The sequence below is a fragment of the Leucopleurus acutus genome (assembly GCF_964270905.1).
Source record: "Leucopleurus acutus genome assembly, chromosome: 7".
In the NCBI taxonomy this organism is placed as follows: Eukaryota; Metazoa; Chordata; class Mammalia; order Artiodactyla; family Delphinidae; genus Leucopleurus; species Leucopleurus acutus.
The window spans coordinates 63,517,081-63,539,170 of record NC_139150.1 but is presented as its reverse complement, the minus strand read 5'-3'; the positions used below and the strand labels follow the sequence as shown (position 1 = coordinate 63,539,170).

Genomic DNA, 22,090 nt, shown 5'->3' with positions numbered 1-22,090 from the left:
CAGATGTCAACAATCAGTGTTTTGTGTAACTCTCCATGCCCAGCAATGGAAGAGTAACTCAAAAAGCAGAGTATATTTGATTGCCCTCTGCTTCACTTCAGCACATTTTAATTTACGTTGGAAATCTTTTATTTGTAGGTGTAGGGTTGGACCTAGTTCAGCGTTTTATATCATTGTGTGGACGCTGGAATTTTAAATATTTAAAATATCATTCTACCTGCTTATATTAGTAAATCGTCACAAGTCGAGTGGAGATTCTAAGATCAAAATTGCCTGATGTGTGTTTCTGAGTGCACCTGTGTGTGAGCAAGGGCTAGCATTTTTGTGTGCCAAAGAATGGGCCTTGACTATAAATGATGGGAATTGTTGAGGTTGACTCCTTTGGTCTCCTAGAAATTCTTGTCTTCCTTGTCTCAGTGATGTCATCATTTAGGTAAATTTTGTGTTCTGAAAGCCAAAAGTGACCATGAAGAGCAGATAAGAAGGTAGCACTGATTCTCATTCTCGCTAGCTCAGTAAGGACTTCTGTTTTAGCCTCGGGCTCAGCATTGAAGTCTCCACTTGAGTTTTCTGTCCAGCTCAGTGGAAGGATCAGTTCTACCTGGCTCTCGGGGTGTTGTAAAGATGACTAAACCTATATAAAGTGCTTTGAAGCTGAAGACCTTCTTTAAATGCTGCTGCTTCTTATGACTACTAACCACTGACGAGCCTCTCTGACTCAGATCTGAGAGAGCTTGTGTGGCGGTTGCACACAGCACGCGGGGTCCACTCAGCTGTGTGTGCTGAGTGGAGTTGTTGGACGAGACGACTGCCTTTTGGAGTGTTTCACCCGGCATTCTGTTTTTGTTTTGTAGCCTAACAGCAGTGGTCAAGTAGTAGGGAAAGTGCCTGGCCATTTCACTCCTGTCTTGGCACCCTCTCCCCATCCCAGTGCAGTGCGACCTGTGACCCTGACCATGACAGATACTAAACCCATCACTACATCCACTGAAGGTGAGGCAGCTTCACCTACAGCAACCAGTAAGTATTTCTGTAGGAAATGAGAAATGTCCATCAAAGGCGCCGTTGGATATCTGATCCAAGGTGGAAAACACGGCAACTTTTCCAGCTACCCGACCCGATGGAGATTTCTCATTTATGTGGAACTAGCAGGCATGAATGTGGCCTGGCTCTCGCAAGCTCTCTCTTATCAAATTTCACTCAGTGCATCCTATTTGAAAAGGGAGAAGCTTATTTGTTTGAGTAAATAGCTATAACATAAATAATAAGTCATGCCTGCTTGTTCAAGGTATACATTGAAAATGCACTGAATAACATAACAGTGTACAAGGTTTTTATATCACCCGAAGAGAGATTAGGTAATTGTTAGTTATTGGAGCGTTCCTATAGAAATTAAGCCCCTTCACAAGGCAGGCTGAACCAGTACCTCTGTAAGATAATTGCATGTTTACATCACCGCAGGTTATGTCATTGTGAAAAACAGTCATACAATGTTGGGTGGAGAAAACATTTCAGAGCTGAGTATTAGGCACATGTAAGCTACCTGCACTTTCATTGTCTGCAACTTTTAAAAAAAAAATTTTGATTATTTAGCCTATTATGGTGCATCAGGTATTATGATTTTTAGCATGGCCATAACATTTTAAATGTCAGAGATTTAGCCAGTGAATTTACATCGCACATACCAATAACCCAAACGATTCCTTTGCTTCTTTGTATAGAGTACTTATAAGGACACAGGAGTTATTACCCAGTTTTTCAATTGGCTTCATCCAAACTGCCAGCTTTTTAGAACTGGAGCTGGTGTGCACAGACTGGTAAAGTGGAATGATAAAATTCCAGTAGGGAGGCATTAGCATGCTTCTCGTCCATTATACTTATACGTTAAATCCAGAGCTTCTATTTTCACTTTTAGAACAAGAAAATCCCTATGCTCTGGAAATTCCTGTGTGAAATTACAGAGATTTAGAAGTACCACTGGTTCTTTCGTTCTTGGCCATTGGAAAGTGCTCTTTTTTTGTGGCCTCTGAAAGACTAGGAAGGAACCCTACAAGAAAAACGGACAATACTTGGAGTGTACAGTGAACTCAGCATTTCTTTCTCAAAGTTCATGAGGCCCCATCAAATAATAAGACCACACAAGCTTGTAATTCCCATCAGTAATCATTAATTCTCAGTAACTGGTTTGTTGATAGAGGGTCCTACACTAGTGAACACTTCCCTGAATGCACAGATGGATGAGACCCAGTCAAGGAAGAATAAGAATCCTTTGTGCTACAGGTTAGCTATGTACATTACAGTCACTAAAATGCTACATCCAAATTTTAAAAGTGGAGGCCTTGGGCATCTTTGAGCAAACAAAGTCAACACTTTAAATAAAAGCAAGTAGAAAGCAAAGCTTTTTAAGTAGTTGAAAGTTGCAGAAACTTCTGGTACCTACTCTTATACTGACATTAATAGATTACATTCAAGGGAAGATCAGACCGAAACGATCACAGCTCACCTATGGGAGTACTGTCAGCCTGTTTGTTAATGAATTGTTCTTATACTCACATACAGGTTGATCAAAAAGAGATCTTATTTGACTTATAAAATCATAAAATATTCAAAGGAATGTTTCGGTTGTATAAAGATGGCTGCATCAGTCCATTTTCCACTCCTGCACAAAAGCGATATAGTGAGTCGTTTTTCTTTCCTATAAACAAAGTTGTCGCTGCACCTCCCCAGGCGCCACTGATGAGAAATTAGCCATTGAATTCATAAATCAGAAAAATCAAGGAAAACACAGAGGCCAAGGAAACCTCTTTCTCGTGGTTGAAAAGAAAGAATAGCACAGACTTGGTGCCCACTCTCTAAGGGTGAGGCTCTTCTTCAGTGGTGTGTGTTGACTTCCAGAGGTCTGGAGATTGAATAGGGGACACTGGCTGCTTAGGGCTGCACTTGAGTGAGCCCTTCATTCAGGAATAACTAAAAGGTGAATTGTGAGCATCTTCACTGTTTTAAAAAGTTGACCTAAAAAAGCCTCAATGGGCCAAATGAACATGGCAGAATTAATGTATTCGTTTTAAAAACGCCTTTTAAGAATTAACGTCTGGATTCCTCATTAATCTGATGGTTTTAAACCAAATATTATAGCTTTCTTCAGACCTATAGATGTAACATAAATGATGAAAATTTACTTTTTCTGTTTATTCTGACATGGAACAATGGGATTGCTTAGCGCTGGGAAGATACATTAGTCCTTTCCTTTGTGAAAAAGAACAAACATCTTTAGGACTAGGGAGATGTTTTCTTTGAAAAATTCACTCTGCACCAAAAAGTACCTGTACAAAAAGTACTTGCAAGGTGAGACCGTAATAATTTAAGGAGTATCCACCATATGTCAACTCCCTCTCTGGACCAATCACCAAAAAATTGACTTTTTGTGCTTCTGGAAAAGAAATGATTTTTTTTCAGAAACATTTCTATCAAACTTAAGGGCATTTTCACATTAAATAAAATACTGAGCTAATTCATTCTATATGATATAATAAAATAGCCTTCTCCTTTATGTTAATAATGTTAGATATTCTTTTTAGTAAGACTTTTCAGTAAGACATTTTTCATCCTATATCATCAAGCACATCTGCTTAAATCCCATCATTTAAACCTTTCACTTTTTCCTGACAGACTTTCAGTCTGCTTTTACATTTAGAATCACAGACCATCATTGATTATCCCATTATTAGACAACCAGTATCTTGTAAACAGGTACATCTAGGAAAGGGACCCTTCTATTTAGCCAGTCCTTGGTACTCCTGCAAGACTGTAACCAGAGCATGTGTGAGGTGCCCACACCAAAGGATGGGATATGGTTACTGGATAGATTTTTGGGGAGGGGGATAAACCAGTCAACTTGAGGTCAACTGTCATTTATATCAGTGGTATTCACTCACACGAAAGAGAAGAGAAAGACGTTGTGTTTTGTTTTTGTTTTTGTTTTTTTTTTGGTTGCAAGTCCCACTTCTCTGGGTTTCTTTTGCGTGGACAGGGTGTTCATTTGATAGTTCGCAATTTTTATCTTTGTTTTTGTTCTTCCTTAATCAGCCTACACAGCCTCAGGCACATCTCAAGCCAATCGATATGTGGGACTAAGCCCAAGAGACCCATCCTTCCTACATCAGCAACAGGTGGGCAAGTTTCACCCAGGTGTGATGGTGTAGCCACGCTTTTGCATTGGTGCTTTTTCTCCATGCTGCCTCTCAGATCTTGACTCAGAATGGGGCTCACGGGGCTTCTGAGAAAGAAATTGATCATTTCATTTTACAAAATATCTTCTCATTTATCCATTGTTTCTCGCCTCTCTAAACAGGGTGTCTCAAATTGGCTCAAGACCTTTTCCTTCTCTGTAGCATATTTCATAACATCCATGAATAAACAGTGTTTCAGCCAGAGTATTTTTCTGTTTTACTGGCTGTTGAGAGCTTACCAGCCTATACCTTCCAAAGACAAAAATTGTCAATTGATTTAAAAGCCGATTAAAGTAGGAGCACTGCACAATTCACAATTTGTGGTTTTTTTTGAGCTCTTTCATATTTTCCAGATGTTTTACTCCTCATTTTGGTATTTTAGTCCCAGAAGATGAGTTTTGAAGCTAAAATCTCAGGCGACGCATCCTTCCTATTTTAATAGGTTTAAATTGGTTTACTGATTTCGGATGTGATAAAACACTTTTTTTTGGTTCTGCTTTCTTACCTCATTTATGTTTCAAGTAGCATTTTAAATTTCACATCTCATTAATGCTGTAAATTTAATGCAAATGAAGTGTTTACCCAAACTGTGAAAATATACAGCCAGGATTAATGGTAGCTTATAAACAAATTAGCCATAGTCAAAAGCGTGGACCATACAAATACAGAAGTCCCACGATTCTAGTTACGGGATGACAGAAATCATTCTAAACGCTTCCAAATTTAAATATATTTTCTGACGCATATGTTTGCTGCTCTCAAGTTTTGATAGCAGAGCAGTTTGAAATTAACAGTGTGCAAGATATTGCATAGGGAAAAATGTCTATAATGAATCAGAAAGAACTGGTATTAATGAGCTTGCTCTTCCTTTATAATATAAGTTGTATGTGCAACTGAGTTTTTACAGATGGAGCGAGCCTGCGCAGGTACTCATGCCAGCTTCTTTTGTTCTAGACTTGTCCACCTAGTTTATGCTTATCATGCCTATCTGTGCCTCATGTGGAACTTTCAAGTCCTGCCCAGTTGCAGGCCAAGGTGGCAGACTGCTTATATTAAAGGTCACCACATGCAGAGTTCAGAGAAAATCGTAAAGATGATAGCTTATTCAAGATACTTGATGTTTTGCCAGGTTTAAAAAAAAGCAAAACAAAACAAAACAAAAGAATGAGAGCTAACTGAAAACATCTGTACACAGTTATGAAAATACCAAATAATAATTAGTGGTTTTGCCAGCCATTGGCTTTTCAACATAATTTTCTGAAATGTTGCTTTTTTTCACCTCTAAAATTGCTATAATATGAAATATGCTATAATTACTGTAATATGGTTCTATTTGACAAATGTATATGTTCCTTGTGCTTTTTAGAAACATATGCAGGATTCATAGGTTTAGAAACTTATTCTCTTACAACTCATTTCACATATTTTCAGAAATATTCTTGTCATGAGACTTGCATTCTTAATGACATGTCTCTAGTTTTCAGTTAACTTTTAATTCATAGAATCGTGCCTCTGTTATTTAAACCTTTAACCCAAACACATTTAGAATATTATAACCGCTTTCATGTATTTAGAAGCAATCTTCCCATCCTCCTGTCCTAACCTAAGGCAGCTTTAAGTTTTTAATTTATAACTTATGACTGTCATTAGAGCCTCATGTAATTATGATCACAAAAATTGATTATATAAAAGTTATTTCTTCTTTCACATGTCCAAGGATAAATCAAGAAAACTTAACAAGCATCAGGGAAATACTAGTCTTAACGTAGATAGAGTTCTGAGCACATTTTAATTGAAAAAAAAAATATATATATATATATGAGTTCTAGAACTACAAACTTTTTTCATCAAAGGCTGCCACTTGTTATTTAAGTAGACAATGTCAAGTGAAGACCTCTTACAATATAAATATGATTAGATGGGTCAAATATGGTGTACACTTATGGAATATATAATGTGTATTGATCTTTGAAAGAAAAATTATATAAGCTTCATAATGAAAAATATAATGTTCAGTTTTAAGTGCCATACAGACAGATAATTTGTCCTCTGTATAGTGAAAGAATTAGTGCTACTTTTTGAATTGAAGAAGCCCTATATGCCAATTCATAATAAGCTACAATTTGAGGCATGCAGAAAATGAGTGTATATGCGTATCATACTATACACGTAGATTACTAAACTAAGGCTCTAGTTAAAAGCTTTCAATTACTTTAATCCTTTCAAATTTTAACAGAATCCTAGAGATGAAGTTTTATGTTTACTGTCCAGGAACAGAGGGACAGGAACAGTTTAAATGACTTCAGTAGAGTAAAGGTTATTCTTTCGTACAGCAGAAATGAGATTGATTTACTGTGTCCTTTCATTACTTTCCAAAGATTTAAAAGAGACCACTCTTCTAGCAGCAGGTTTTAAATGCATTTGGTTTAAAGTGCTCAGTGATGAATGGAAAGAAAAATCAAGGGGTACATGAAATAAAGGTAATCAATCATTTTATATTAGCTGGGAGAAATTCAAAATTAGAAAGGCAATGGTTTTAGTCTGAGAGAGTTCTTTTAAACATTCCCCTTAGCTTTTAATATACATGACCCCTTAAGAATAAATATTGTCACCAGGTACATTCTTCAGTTTATTGGCGACTGCTTTATAAAGATTTATCCTTTTAGGTTATGAAAAGTATTGATGTGCATTGTTGAGTGCTATTTTTTTCTTAGAAAAGAACTTTAATATAGCCTACATAAATTAGAGATAACAATAAATTTAAAATTGTTGAATAATTTTGACTGTCTTATAAATAATCTTTCCACACAATGACACTAAAGCAGAGCTTTCAATATAATTATTCCTAACACACAAGGACACTGACTTCTTAAATTAAGATGGGAAATATTAAAATTAACCCTGTACTCCACTGGTAAGGGTAATACATTCATTTTGGCAAATCTGAATACTAAAAGCATAAGCTTTTATAGCCATTAACTTGGAATACATGCAGTTGTTATTAGTAATTATACATCACTGTGCTCCCTTTTATAATGGTTATTACTGATCATTACTGGTTGCTAACTGCCTTGAAATATAGTTTTTCTGACACAGGAATTCCACTACCATTCTAAATGTGATATCTCATTTGAGTCTGAAAAATAAAATCACATAATCTTGAAGAATATTTCAAAAAAGATTTCTTTAAAACAATTGATTATTTTCCATTAAAAACAGTCCTCTAATTAGTCATAATAATCAGCTCATGCCAGCTGATCAGAACTTTAAAGTTTCCCTTTATCTCTTAACTCAATCTTGAGTGTTTTTCAAGGTCTGGAACTAGACTGTCTTTGAGATGATTGGCTTATTTAATGCATTCACTATTGCCATGGGGGAAATCTTAAAATCAGAACTTCAATTGGAACTTCATTCTTTAACTTTTCTGTTGGACGATGGTGTGGTGGCTTGAAGAACTTGTGGGTTTTTGGCAAGCCGAACTCTTTAGTCTCTGCTGAGAAATGTCTTTTTATGATTTGGAACTTTTTCAGAAGTGTCAAGGACCTCCTCTCTGGCTTAACTTCACAGAAGTTTAGTAAAATGCGGTGTTTCCTTTCCTCCTTATACTTCCTGAACACACTGTGCACATTCATTATGATAGGCAGTGAAGAAACCACACTTCCTAAATTTCATCTCCCCAAGAATATGGGAATTATATAGCAGAGTATTGGGTATTGCTTAGAAAATACAGAAATTTTTGTATAATCCAGTCTAACAATTTTAGTATAAATGGCAAATATGAGACAGCTTACTTGAATTAGCACCAATTTCATATTGATCAGCCTCATAATGAATTTGCTAAATTGCAGGCCTTCTTTCTTTGTAGTCATAGAAAGTTTGGTAATATAAAAAGGTCTAGTTAATTTGATCACCGTTATACTAGAGTGTAAGGCCATAATAAAAGTATAAATCCTTACTGTTATACATCAGTACAACATATTTACAAAACCCTTATTGCAAGTTGGAAAAAAAGTTTGTAGCTAAGAAGCTTCTTGTTTGGAAATAAAAGATTAGTATTCGAAGTAATTCGATTACTACTCATATCAATTACTACTGATTACTATTCAAATACTATCACTCTTTGAGTGTCGTGTAGGCAAGGATAATGATCCAGATCTTAGGTGTTTCCCCTTGGGCAGATTTTTGAGGGAAACTAGATGTTCCCCATGCTTGTTTTTCTGAAACTCATTGAGTTGGGCTAAGGTACATATTAACCTTTGATATGGATTTGAGATTTGAGATGGAGCAAATGGGAGGTCACTTTTGCCTTCCCTGAGACAACAAAGTCAAGCCAGCTCTAGTTTATAAAATACAAGGCTTGTTTTCATAATCTCAAAATTATAATCTCCTGACTATATATGCTACTTATCATTAGAGCTAATGAATCAGTGGGCTGATCGACTCAAGTCCTTGCATTACTTCTCACCGTTGCATGGATTTTACTGGTGCCCGGGCTTCCGCATGTTACATCTCTTGCATGATTGTATGATGCTCTTATTTCAATTTCAGTCACTGGGCTACTTTCTATGAAAATGTTTTCAACACTTTTCTTGATAAAAATTTGAAACTAGAATTTGAAAGGACTTTTCATGACACTAAAAATTTCTGTTACACCCAATGGCCTTTTTAAGACGTTGCCTCTGTACGATTTTATGTTTGTTTATCTAAGATATTCATTGAAATCCCTTTATAATATTTGTCCTGACAAATGGCAAAGCCAAAGCTAGGTACGTTAAAACCACTGGCAAGGTATCTTTTATTAAAGGCAAGCAATTGAAAGGCCACAAGTAGACTATCAACAAACTTTTCAATAAAGTCAGGAAGCAGGCTATCAACACTTGGGCTGTTCTTATTGTGTCTGTTATCATAATTGACAGCTTGACGTAAAACCCTATCACATGACTTCTGGGTAGGTATGTAAATGGATAAGAGGTCACCTTTCACATATGCTAGCTGGAAAGGAAACACATTTAAAGGAAGTTTCACTCAAAATAATGGCTATGCAAATGTTTAGCTTTTTGGCTAGTTCTTAAAATAAAAAAAAAATAAAATAAAAAACCTTCCAAAGCCTGTCTTTTATCATTCATTCATTCACTTACTTTTACTGGGTATCAAAGGCTAATATCCAGATAAATTATTCTAGAGAACATAAAAATAAAATCGTTTGCTGTAACCTTAAATTTCAGTCAGTGCAATCACAAGGGAGACAATTTTCTTTTCTGAAATTTTTAACTTCAGAAGGTCTAAGCAGAATCAGGGAAATAAAGGAAATTATGAAGAGTTATAATTATAGACATTTTAGCCTTAAATATTCTTGAGCTGCACATGAAAAGTAGGGTAGGAAAAGAATAATGACAGGCAAACTTGTGTCGTGGGAGAGAAACAGGGATTAGGAGTCAGAAGGTGTGGTTTTAGTGACAGGACAGGACATGTCTAACCTTGGACAGGCCTTTAAACCTTTCTGTCCTGGTCTTATCTTGGAAAGGAAAATGAAGAGGTTGAACTACATGATCTCCAAGTTCCCCTGAAATCTTAAATTTTACAGACGAAAGTAGCCTCCATTTAAAAATTAAAAAAAAAAAAACTTTTCATTTTCTAGTTCTTATGATTTATGGTCAGTAGTGTTTATTTAGTTCATGAACTATGCATACCCATTTAACTTAATCCTACCGTGTTTATTAAATATCAAGAAGCACGGTTTTCAGAAATTGATATTAGATGTAACTTTAAGGTACCAGGATGACCTTGAATATCTTTTTCATTTTTATATGTTTACATGCTCCACCTGTATCCCAATTTTATCTTGACCATTTTGTTTGTTCAGTAAAGCTACATCCTTTTCATTCAGAGGCCATTTTATTTGCTCTCTGGTAGGTGATTAATAAAATAAAAATCAACTAATCTAAGAGTTAAGAGGAAAATATGAATCCTGAAGGATTAATCGTTTTAATCACCCCACCCCCAAAAGCACCCCCACCCCCAAAAAATCTGTTTCTTTGGGGGCTATCTGGAGAAATGAAGAAACCTAAAAGAACATAAAACACACCTTTCAAGATATTCCCTTGAGGGTCCCTGTAAGCTTAAAAAAAAGAAAAGCAAAAAGATAAATTTACCTGTGTTGATTATTCTGTTTACAGTTTAATGGTTTATTGGTTCAACGGAAAGCTGTTGTCATCATAAGGGACTGTTAGTACTGTTTGCTGAGTCCAGCAAAGTAGAACATTTTCTTACCTTCTTTCTTTTGTTCCCAAAGCTAATTGTGAGGCATTTAACAAAAGCCCGTGTTAATAACAATGGAGGGCCGTCATGTGAATAAACAAACTCTTATTCTGAAACCACAGGCAATGTTGATTCTACCTGCATGAATATTTGAGTGTCGTGTAGGCAAGGATAATGATCCCGATCTTAGGTGTTTCCCCTTGAGCAGATTTTTGAGGGAAACTAGATGGTCCCCATGCTTGTTTTTCTGAAACTCATTGAGTTGGGCTAAGAACAAGGTTCTCATTCCAGAGATTTTAGGGACATCATCTTAAGAACATATGCAGTGAAAACTTTACCTTCACTTCTTTCTTAATTTGGATTTTTTCAACCCCATCCCTTCACTCATAGCTTTTTTGAAGGAGAATCTTAAACTTCCTTACCTCACCTTCTGTTTGCTTTTGGAAATCTGGGCATAATTGTTTTAATATAAAATTTACCTTAATTTTCTAGACAATCTTATGTCATGTTTGTGGATGCATATAAATTAAAGAATTAAAATTATTTATATGTGTGCATTTCTGTGAGGACGTGCATATGATCAGATCTGTCAAAGAGTCTGTATTGTTACAAATGTACGAGTTGCTACAAACACAACTTTAACAATAAATTTCTAAACTACTTTGCCCCTGGTGTTTTTAAACTTGATTACTATAGGGGGAAAAAGTATCTCCCTATTTTTTGAGGAAAAATACTTGGAAAAATCACTAGGGTGTTGTTGAAGCTTTGCAGAAAATTTTTATGTTAATGAAAGGCATGTATTTATGTATCACTTAAAATTAAAGATTTAAAACTTAATTTAAAAAAAGAATTAATAGCTAAATTACATAACACCTACCCTCTCACAGGACAGAAATTGAGGAATCACTACCCTAAACTTAAATAAGATTATCACCTATTATTTTAAACATTTAAAGTCTAAAGTAAAATCCGTTTTGGTTAGGAATTCTGAATTATGCTAATACCAAGAATATTTAACGTGTTCCAAAAAGAAGCTTAAATACACTTAACCTTTCATCACCTGAGAATCTGTTCAAAATTTGCTGAGTCAGGACTATCTTATTCAAACAAGATTCTTAGGAATTGATTTCATTAGGAATTAGTATCATGGAAATTTTCAGTGAATATACAGTTTCTATTTTAATTGTTTATTGTTTCCCCTGTCCACACGATCACCTTTAAAATTTTGCTTAATCAAGAGGTTAATTATTAATTCAAAGGCTCTTGGTCAAGTAACCTGGTTAAGTAAGTTATAACATATAAGCAGGTATAAGTACTTCTCCTCAGAAACTTTTGGAAATGTTGATAATGCCGGTCCACAATCTAAATAGCTAAATAAATTTAAATTTTATTTTATATTTTCAGTAACTGAAAGGAAATTAATTCAATACTAATTGATATCCTGCCCATTTCTTTGGCATGTAGATTGTTAAATATACTCAGTGATCATTTTTTCTGTATTTAAGCATAATTATCTGTTTGGGAGAAGATATTTTGATCATATGTACCTTAAGTATGGTTGAAAATGAATAGTTGTAGTCAGGTTTCATCCCTTTGAGCCTACTGTTAGGAGAGAAAGTCCAAAAGTATGTTGATTTTAAGTGTTCAACGGGTGGCCAAAGACAGCCCTCTTGACATTTTGGAGGGATGATTAACAAAGAAACAAACAAAAAATTAGCAACATGAACAACAAAAAACTAACTGATTTACATATGCATTCTTCCAAGGAGACAAGAGTGTCTCCAGTTGTCTGGGAGACAACAAGCCAATCAGTGAGTGATATTTAGGTCACCTGGCTTTGTGAAAATAGCTTTTCTTTATGAAAATTTCTCCAATATAACCTGAGAGGCTCATAGAAACTAACCTGAAATTAATTATTAGCAGAATTAACATGTGCTCTGCCTAGAGCTCTGCTCTACTCTGCCTCTCTTCTTCAGAATGTTTACTTGACTCAAAACTAGGACTAGAGCAGAATCTATGAGTGGTCCTTAAGGTAATCTTTATACGAAGCCAAGCTTCTTGAACTGTTTTTAGATTGTTTTCATAGTATTGCTTGAAAAGAATATACTTTGAAGGAGCCAACTGACTACTGTTACTGAAGAAATAATTTTTCAAATTGCCCCATCACATTGCATTTCTGATGAGATGCTCCATTTTGAGCACTTTTTAAAAATCTTGCCATAAAATTTTCTCCTTTATGCAAGCATTAAGGTCCATTTTAAGAATATTTTTCATTCTAATTTAATTTCTTTACTGATATATGGCTTATTTATGACATATATTCTAAGCAAAATCTACATATCTTTCAACCTATCAATCTGTCTACATTAAGGGAATTTTTTCAGCTTTTTAATTAGTTAATTAATTGATTGGTTAATTAATTTTCAGTTCTTTAATTTATAAAATTACTTTTACCTGAAATATCAGTATAATTAAAATACATGTTTGGGGAATTTTAGGTGGTGTTTTTGGAGCCTCATAGATCTGTAGAAAAATGAGCAAAACCAAATATTCTGAAACTCCAGAATCACTATTACCTAGAGTGTATAGAAACTAGAGTCTAAAAGGAAAAGATTCTTAATAGCCAATTTTTTTTTTAGCCATAATGTTATCAGAAAGGATTAAAATAACTTATCATGAGTTTAAAGGGACTTTGGCTCCAATCATCATCTTCTAGAAATTCTTACTGAAAAGCAGCAAACAAGGTTTAGTGGACTGCTTTGAATAAGTCGTCTTTTCAATGCAAGATTCAGTTAATTTACAGCATAGCTCTCTACAGATTAAAACCCATGATTTTCTAGTGTGTTTTTTCCCCCCAAAGCCAGATAAGTTTACTTTCTTAAGGATAAAAATAAGCAATATATCTTTTCAATAAATCTGCTAGCACTGTAGGGCAGCTGTTAACCAAACAGAGCTGGATAGGGTTACTGGAACAACCTCTGAAGGGCAGAGCTGATGATTTGGAGATCTGGGAAGAATTCGTTTCAGCTTGTATTCAGCGCATTCCTCACTCTATTCAGATGTGGTAAAGTATTTCCAATGCCATTACTCCGAGTTTAAAATAAAAGTAGAAACTCTTATCAACTCTGTCTGAAAAAAAAAAAAAGCCACTTTGAATAAAACAAAATTAGTAAACATCTAAAACTGAATCCCTTGATGCTTCTAAACATAAGTTAGGGAGGATGTTCATAAGGTGGGACCCTTCTCCTCTAAACTGCATGTCTTCTGTGTTTTGCAAACTGCATGCTTAAAAGTTATTGATTATTTTACTCAGTGCAGATTATTTGGTATGTTACATATTTTTAAAAGCTTTTAAATTTTTTTTTCTAAAATATATCTCTCTATTGAACATTAACGTTTGCTTTTATTTCAGCACATTTTGTACTCTAATTAATGTCTAATTGTTATGTTCTAAGCACTCATTTCTCTTGTATGCTTTAATTAATAGAGAAGCATATTGCAATAGCTTTTTCTGAAAAACAGTCTAGGAATTTTGCTTTTCAGAATAAGGTTTTCTTTTGCTCTTTTTTTTTTTTTTTAAGTTGCCTCTTGGGAAAGTAAGGTTAATGCCATGTACAGTACTAGTTTGCATGTGTTCATTTAAATACTAAAAACTGTAGTACTGCTCGATCCATATCTGACTGCTAGGTTTCAATTGACAGCTGAGGATTTGTGACTGGACCATGAATCAAAACGGCAGGCATTTATACCCCAGTACCAGTGAGGATACATTGGGAATTACTTGGCAAAGGTAACATTTTAATTATTTCCAACCCTACACTTACACCTAAAATTACATGAGCTATAGTGTGTGTTTCTAACTAGCTTTACAGAAAGTATATATATGTTAAAATTTTAGTTGTTTTGGCTATATCATCCTTCTCTCCCTACCCTCTTCCTTTATTTCTCATTTAGATGCAACTTCAAATTAATTGGAGATTAGAGCATATGCTAATTGGTGACTGGAATTCCTAAGTGCTGTCAAATGTTGTAAACGATTTATAATACTGGGGGGAGGTGGGGAGGAGGGGATTTGACACTTAGATTTTAGGAACTGAAAAATGAAATCACAGTTTTAGGGAAGATTTTTTTTCAGCTGTCTGAGGAAAAAGCATGGGGTTTTCACATTATAGATTCTTCTCATTTCAGTTCTTTTTCTTTACTGTTAACTTTAAGCCATTTTACTATTCATTTACTCCCCTCTCAGAGGGAAAAAGCTAACTAAAAGAAAAATTTCAAATCAGTCAATTTAACTGTTATTAGCAACACTCATGAATTTTGGAGTGGGGGGATTGTTGGAATCAATAGCTAGAGAAGGAATTTTGTTTAAGTAAAGTTTTAACTTCTTTTTATACATTGATGTGAATCACTGAGAGCTGACTTTATTTGGTTGGCTGAGAAAATCATTCTAAAACTTCATTTTCGAAACTAGTTTTGATATTGTCTCATGTACTGGTTTTAGAAAGTAAGTAGTGCTAATTCAGCTTCTTATGAATTATTTCAATAAAGAATAAATTGTGTCAAATTGACAAATTAAATGATTAAAATTCATGGTATAATCTTATGTAATGAGATAAAAATTTACAGAAGAGAGTGAGGTAATCCCATAAGGAGTTCAACAAAAGTAGAGCCAACATAATTTTCCAACTGTGTTATGACTGTCATCCTCTCTTTACTAAGCATCCCTGTGTTAAAAGTACATACTTGGGTATCAGTTGTAAAAGTGCTGCGCATCTCCATATGCTTCATAGAAACTGCTGAAGAGTAAAGTTTCAAAGAATGAAATTAATGAAATGCCACTTTTTTCTCAGGTAAAAATTAAGAAAATTAGTTGGATTCTGTTTTAAAAGCCTGTTGACTTTTTATTAATTCACTACCTGAAATGAATACCATATGACTTTTCCTCTTTTTAAAGATTAGTATAACATCCTCTTTAAAATGTGTACATTTTTACCTATTTTGATTTTTTTCCACGAAGCTTATATTATTCCTCCATTTGGAAAAAATACAATATATACTTACAAAAAAGAAGATAAACTCAATGAAAGAAGATAAACTATTTATTTAAATAGTCTTTATTAGTAAGTATTTTAAAATTTAATTTGATTCAACTTGATAACACAATGTTTGGATCTAATTTTATTTATCCTTATATTCCATGCTCTGTTGGTTGGCTAAATGGCCCATTTCTACATACAAGCCTTAACATATTTAGAAAAAATTGCAAGTCAGATGGAAAGAACTTGTGTTTTTAAATGTAGCTATAGCTGTGTGAACTTCCCAATCTGTGGATTACTGATTGACATTTACTTATCTAAAATTGGGTAGTATCGCTAAAGTACATTAAAGCGAAATAAGGATATAAATTATTGAAGACTTAAACTATAACTGTACCTAGTTCGTAGTGATGTTTCAACTCAAACATTGTTATCCCCAAAAGGAAAAGGTGAGTGGACAGTGAATCATCACAGAACACAGGTATTGGAGTGAATTAATATGACGACTAAACTCAGTTCTTAGGAGAGCATTGTTCATCTTACAAATCATCTTCTTGGTGAAAAAGTGGTGTGGTCATCAGTTTCAGGTCATAATCAGAAAAAAAAATTGGAATTCATGTAGTTAAGATTTCTTTTATTTTCTCTCTCAAAAATAATTTTTTTGGATTAGCAGATCATGATATGTAGAATGGCCTTAGTGCTTCAAAAAGCTTGACGAAGGTAGCTTTTGGTTTGTTTCTTCCCTTTTTATCATGATTCAGAGGGCACATAATTGATAACGGCAGGCATCACGTTCATACATTCAACAGGTATTTATTGAATCTCTGTGGTGGGCAGTCCCAGACACACTGTGACTGATACAGACCCTCACCGTTCTTAAAATCCAGGTATCATACAGTTCAGAGTAAACGTGCTCAGATGCGACAGGAATATGCTTTGCTTTGCTATACTTATCAAAAATAGGCACACGTGGAGTCCATATTTGATCATAAAATAGGTCATGTCTGTGGCATAACATATTCATAATTTATTCATGGTTTATAGTGTGTGTCTTATAGTTATTTAGGAAACTCAGTAGTTTTTTTTTTTCCTAGAAAAGATATTGAAAAAAGAAATCACAAATGTCTGTAACACTACTACTTTTAAGGCAGATAACAGACATCTAAAATCTTCAGGGCACTGCTGCAACTTTAGAATGATCTGAATAAATTAAAAATACATGAGAAATGTCTATCTATTCAACCAGAGAATTAAATCATTTGCCTTTGTCCTAATGGAATAAAGAAAATATCACGTTATTTTGGTTGTGGTTGTTGCTTTTTGTTTTGAACAAAAGGCAATCCCCGGAGACTCTGTGGTAGCAAAGGACAAAGCAAAGAAGGTGTGTTGGTTTTGCTTTGTTTTGATTGTTGTTTGCTACCGTTACCTTCTTCGTATAATCACTTGTCCATGGTCGCCCCCTTTTCTGCCTTGTGCCCATCCTTCTGTAGAGGTGTTTCCATGTCAAAGCAGCTCCTTCTTCAGGGCTGAAAATGGCAGTGCTGAGGGAGCTGAGTGAGTATAATCAAAACTGGAAAACTTCCTCCACCCTCCTCCCTCTCCACGCGCCCCCCACCCCCAATGTATAAACATTCTCTTCGGAACCAAAGCTGACTCCGTTGGAAAGTTTTCACAGACTTATTAAGTTGCAACCCTGAAGGTGTTCCGTTGTTTTGACCTTAGAATTTTGTGAGCCATTTGTGTGTGTGTGTGTGTGTGTGTGTGTGTGTGTGTGTGTGTGTGTGTTGCTTGCGTCTTGAAAATGTGAATTTTTTTCTAACCCAAAGGTCACGTACTGCAGTCAACCCAGAGTGAAATCCCTTGGTGGAGGGCTTACTTCTGCTTGAGGCTGGAGGGGCTCAGCTCTTAGCCGGGTAATAGGTGATGATGAGTTGCTTATGTTGTTCATAAGGGTACTGTTGTGTCTGTGCTTTGTCCTCTGATGTGGACAAATTACACTGCTACATATGTGAGTTACGTGGGTATAAACAAATACAGCAGTTAACTCCCTAACTGGCTTTCTTTCTTGAAACTATAGCCAGAACATAGCTTGTACTAGCAAATATGAAAGAGCAATATAATTGAATGAACAAGAAAGCCAAAGGACAATCCAAGAATAACATAAACAGAAGTTATTTAAAAACGTTGGAGGTAGTGCTTTATGCAAAAGAGAAACTGGATTTATTGTTTCATTCCCTCTTCTCCCTCTTCACCCCTTTCAAGAAAAGGCAAAGCCACAAGTGAGTGGCTGTATGTGTCTGATGGCTTCTATAAACATAGCAGCAGCCTTCAGATGGCTAAAATAAACATGTGTGTGTTACTGAAGGATATGTTTACACAAACCATTTGCTCAGCCTCTGAAATAATGAATAAATGAAGATTTTACTGAAATAATTGGAGGGATTTTTGTGTTTCTGCTGATGCCATAATTGAATGGCACCGAAGAGACTTTTATCAGCCATTTTCCACGTTACATGTGTTAGCAGTTCCTTTCTATGAGTTGAATACTTCATTCTGTAGTTACTTTACACGTGTTTTTGTAAGAAATTGTCGTTTATTACTGCAATTCTAGAGAGTTGCTTGATTTCCCAGGAGAAATTTAGCAGCCAGTAAAGATTATTTGAATCTGGTTGGTCAGGAGAAGGAGGGCAAAAAAAGAAGGAGTAATAGCGTTCGTTTCATACATCTAAGCCTGTTTGCATAACCCTGTCCTCAACCATGTACCATTTTCACTGCTTTGTCCATAAAATTTTCTTTGTAAGATATATGTCCTCAACGACTCAAGAATGAGTATTTAAACAAAATAATTTTCAATATCGTGGTGCAAACTATGTTTGTATGTAAATATATGTATATGTGTGCCGTGTATGTGTGTACATGCATGTACACACGTGCATATGCGTGTATACATGCGGCACATGTATGATAAGGGTAATATGTAATTAAAGGGCTTTACGTAATGCTAATAGTTAACCTGTATTTCAACATTATACCTAGACCATCCCTACAAATTCACTAGGTTAGCATTTCCTGCTTTCAGTTTGTTATCTTGACACATAACTACGGTACAACAGCTGGGTTGTTCCTGGAGTTCCTGGGGGGAACTTTCTTCTCAGAGTGCTGAATTTCCTTTTCAGCTGTCAGCTCTAAAGTGTGTTCAAAATGTTCAACTTTTTACACACCATTCTGGGCCCCTAGAACCACTCTGGGACTAGGATAGAAATGCTGATAAGGTAGATGAACGGAAGAATCCCGTTCAAGGAGGGGAGTTGCAAAAGCCAAAATTGCACATGACCATTGTTTGGGAACCAGGGCTGCTAAGTAGTGTTGTTCTTTGTACTTGGATAGTCTATTTAAAAGAATTACTTCTCCATTTACCTAAAAATTATTTGTACCTGTTATGAAATCAGAAATTTTAATGTGATCGTTCTTAAAACTGATCTTTATCTGGTGTTTACACACACGCAGTATCTGTCATCTGGCTGTTGAAAAATACATTGGGATTTGTTGCAGTTTTGCCTAACTTTCTCCGTTTGTAAAGAAAGATTTGCACAACACAGCGTTTCCTTTTTATCTAGGAAACTCTTCAGAAGACTTCCTAAGAAATTAATTGTATTCCAGCCAGACTTGCATGCTGCCATCCCACAGGAAATGGGTCAGCAATCCATTAAGATGCCATTAGATAATCTAATTTGGAGCTTAATCTCTAAATTAACCATGCTCCATACTTGAAGCATACTTGAGAGAAAGAAAAAAAGTTTACGTTTGAATCGATAGGGGAGCCGAAGCGTGAAGAAGGCTGTTTGTTTTTTCTGTAGCCGTGGTCACGTCTCAAGCCGTCTGGTAACCAGGAGAAACCAGACATGATGTAATTCCAGATTGAACTTGAACTTCAGGGACTTAGGCTAGGGGAACAATGGACCATAGGAATCAATAATGTCCATTTTCCACATGATTATGTTTGGAGCTTTAAGTTAACCTTTATGGGAGAAGCAGCAGGATCTGCAGTGGGACCAAAATGGGATGACCCAGAGACAAGATGTTAGAGGAGAGAAAACAACTTTTTCCGCGATATTTTCTGAGCAGCGCTGCAGATTCCAGCAGGATTAGAAAAGTTCCCGCTCTGCCTGTTCAGAGCACTCTTTGTTCGCTTAGGTAGGACAAACTTAATCTTACGTTTCCTGTCAGATGATTTTTGGCTGTACTGCAGGAGAAGGAGGAACATGATGCCGAAAATTCCCAAATGTAAACCTTGCTGATTAACCCTTTGCAATGAAAGAAGTATATTAAACACCTCCTTGATTTGAAGATGTTTCATGGAAAGTACCATATTTACATATGTATTAGTTCCCTGAGAAATCAGCTCTGTCAGTGGCCAGCGCACCCTTTAGTAACTTACTTTTTGATTCTCATGTTTGCTAGTGCTGTTAGGAGGTATATAGTGAATTTTCAGTCGTATTTACTGAGATAACAAAGCATATGAATGAGTAAACGTGATAATAATAAACGTAATGACAAATTACAAAAGGAGAAAAGTTCAAGAAATTGAAGAACACAAATTTTGAGTATTCAGAAATTGCAGACAGCTACAATTATTCTCTCCTTTGTTAATCTTTGTTTTATGAGAAGGAAGGTTTTTTTGCACATGTGAACAGAGTAGCAGGCATAACATAAAAACATGTTCAGTTCCTTAATCATTTTTGATTTTATGCTTAGGAATTCTGAGACAGAAAAGTTCTGTCCTTTAGAGGTGAAATTGTGCAAATAACACTGATTTTTGCTTTTCAATGAAAATCATTTGGGAAAGAATCACATTTTGCTTTTGTATAAAACTTACATTTCTATTTAATTTGGTATGCCTTGGGTGATTTTCTCTAGTGAAAGGCACTATTTGGAAGCACTATTTTTGTAGGGAATTTTGTCTGCTGTTGAAGACTCACATATGCTAATAAGGGGAGCTGTAGCACTTGTAACAATAGCACTGAAAAGGAGCCCGGGGATAGAAAGGAATACAGACTAGAGAAAGAGGATGGAAATCCACACGTAGGATTCTCCGCTGTGGTGCAGTCTGTGGGAGGAGATCAAATCGCTACTTTGAGCCTCATAATTCTATATTTTTAATTGGCTAGAACCTCACACAGCTACATAGCTTGTTAGGTACATAAGCGTCTGTGTACCGTAATTTATTTACAATTAGTCTTCTTCATAGTAAATCTCTATCTTCCACTTTCAGTTCTAAAACATGAAAAATATGGAACACAGTTTTTAGGTTTTTTTTTTTTTAATTTGGTCTGTTTAGGGGAAGAGTGTTTTTCCTACTTATGTCTAAAGTAAACATTTTAAGGAAATAAGTTTTTATTACTTTCAAGTATATAGATTGCCTTGTTGAAGGGTCTTCTAGGATTTTGTAAGGGCTGTTTACTAAAAGAGTACAGACATTATAATGTACACATTAGGTAATTAGCTGCAGTGGCCCCATACGTAAAGGCTCTTCTTGCCCTGTGCTTTTCATTGGATGACATATTTCACTGGCATATGCCATTATTTTATTTAGAAAATGCTAGTACTCACACATAGTAAAGTTAACACGCAATCCAGCATGCCCTGATAACAAAACCCACCTGAAACAACTGAATATAAATTAATGAGCTTTGATAGCCTACCGATTGGATATGTTATTTTCAAAATCGTTGGTCCCCAAGGAGTAGCTAGCAATAAAGCAGGCTATTTACCTACTTAGTTAAGAAACAGATATGTTTCTCTTTCATTACTATGAAGTGCTGTTGCTTGCAGTTAGAATAATTCCATTGAGACACCTGCAGTTTATGATATTTGGTGTTTCTCAGAGAGCCCGCAAGAGTACTTTGCAGTTAGGTAAGAGCCGGCCAGGGAGCTTTCCAATACAGATTGTTACAAATAGTAATAATCATTAGGAATCATCTTGCATGCAAATAGGATCATTCCGATGGCAATAATGATACTTAAAAATGGGGGAAATAAGTTGAAGAAACCCAAGACCTGTGTAAAGCACTTTCACTTCTAGTCTAGCTGCATCAGAAGTGGAACGCAACAAGCAAGTTACTGACATACAGCCATGTCTGTATGTACATCAAAAAAGGTAAAATATTGCCTTCAGCTGAAAAGGATCTGGAATTGGATAAATAAAATACAGGTATTTGTGTTGAAATTTGGACTCAAAAGTTATATTCTTTGGGAATTTCAGTGTGCCTGAATGATTTGGGCCTCAATTCATAGAATCTCTTGTATAATTCAAGGATAATATGAATTCTTGCTTAGTAATATAAGTAGTGTGTTTCACAGAAGAGGGAGATTAGGTGAAGTGTAGTGGGTAAGAATGTAGGTTGTAGAACCACGCTGCTAGATTTCAAATCCTGGCTTCTACAATCTAACAGCAGCAGGGGTTGAGCAAGACACAACTTCCCAGCTTCAGTTTCCTCATCTGTAAAGTCAGAATAATAATGGTACTTTTCTCATAAGTGTGTTATGAGGATTGAAAGCTTTAAAGTA

At 35.4% G+C, this 22,090-nt stretch overlaps 1 protein-coding gene across 3 annotated transcripts in view; it reads left to right on the top strand.

The window, feature by feature from the left end:
- Positions 1-22,090, top strand: part of NFIB (nuclear factor I B) — a 234,776-nt gene that overhangs the window by 200,890 nt on the left and 11,796 nt on the right. For 2 of the 3 annotated variants that reach the window (XM_082842857.1, XM_082842855.1), the window contains exons 9-11: positions 855-1,020; positions 4,087-4,169; positions 14,189-14,277. In XM_082842857.1, coding sequence (XP_082698983.1) covers positions 855-1,020; positions 4,087-4,169; positions 14,189-14,277 — 338 coding nt within the window. The remainder of the gene's footprint in view (positions 1-854; positions 1,021-4,086; positions 4,170-14,188; positions 14,278-22,090) is intronic. The other variant, XM_082842856.1, reaches the window with a different exon arrangement.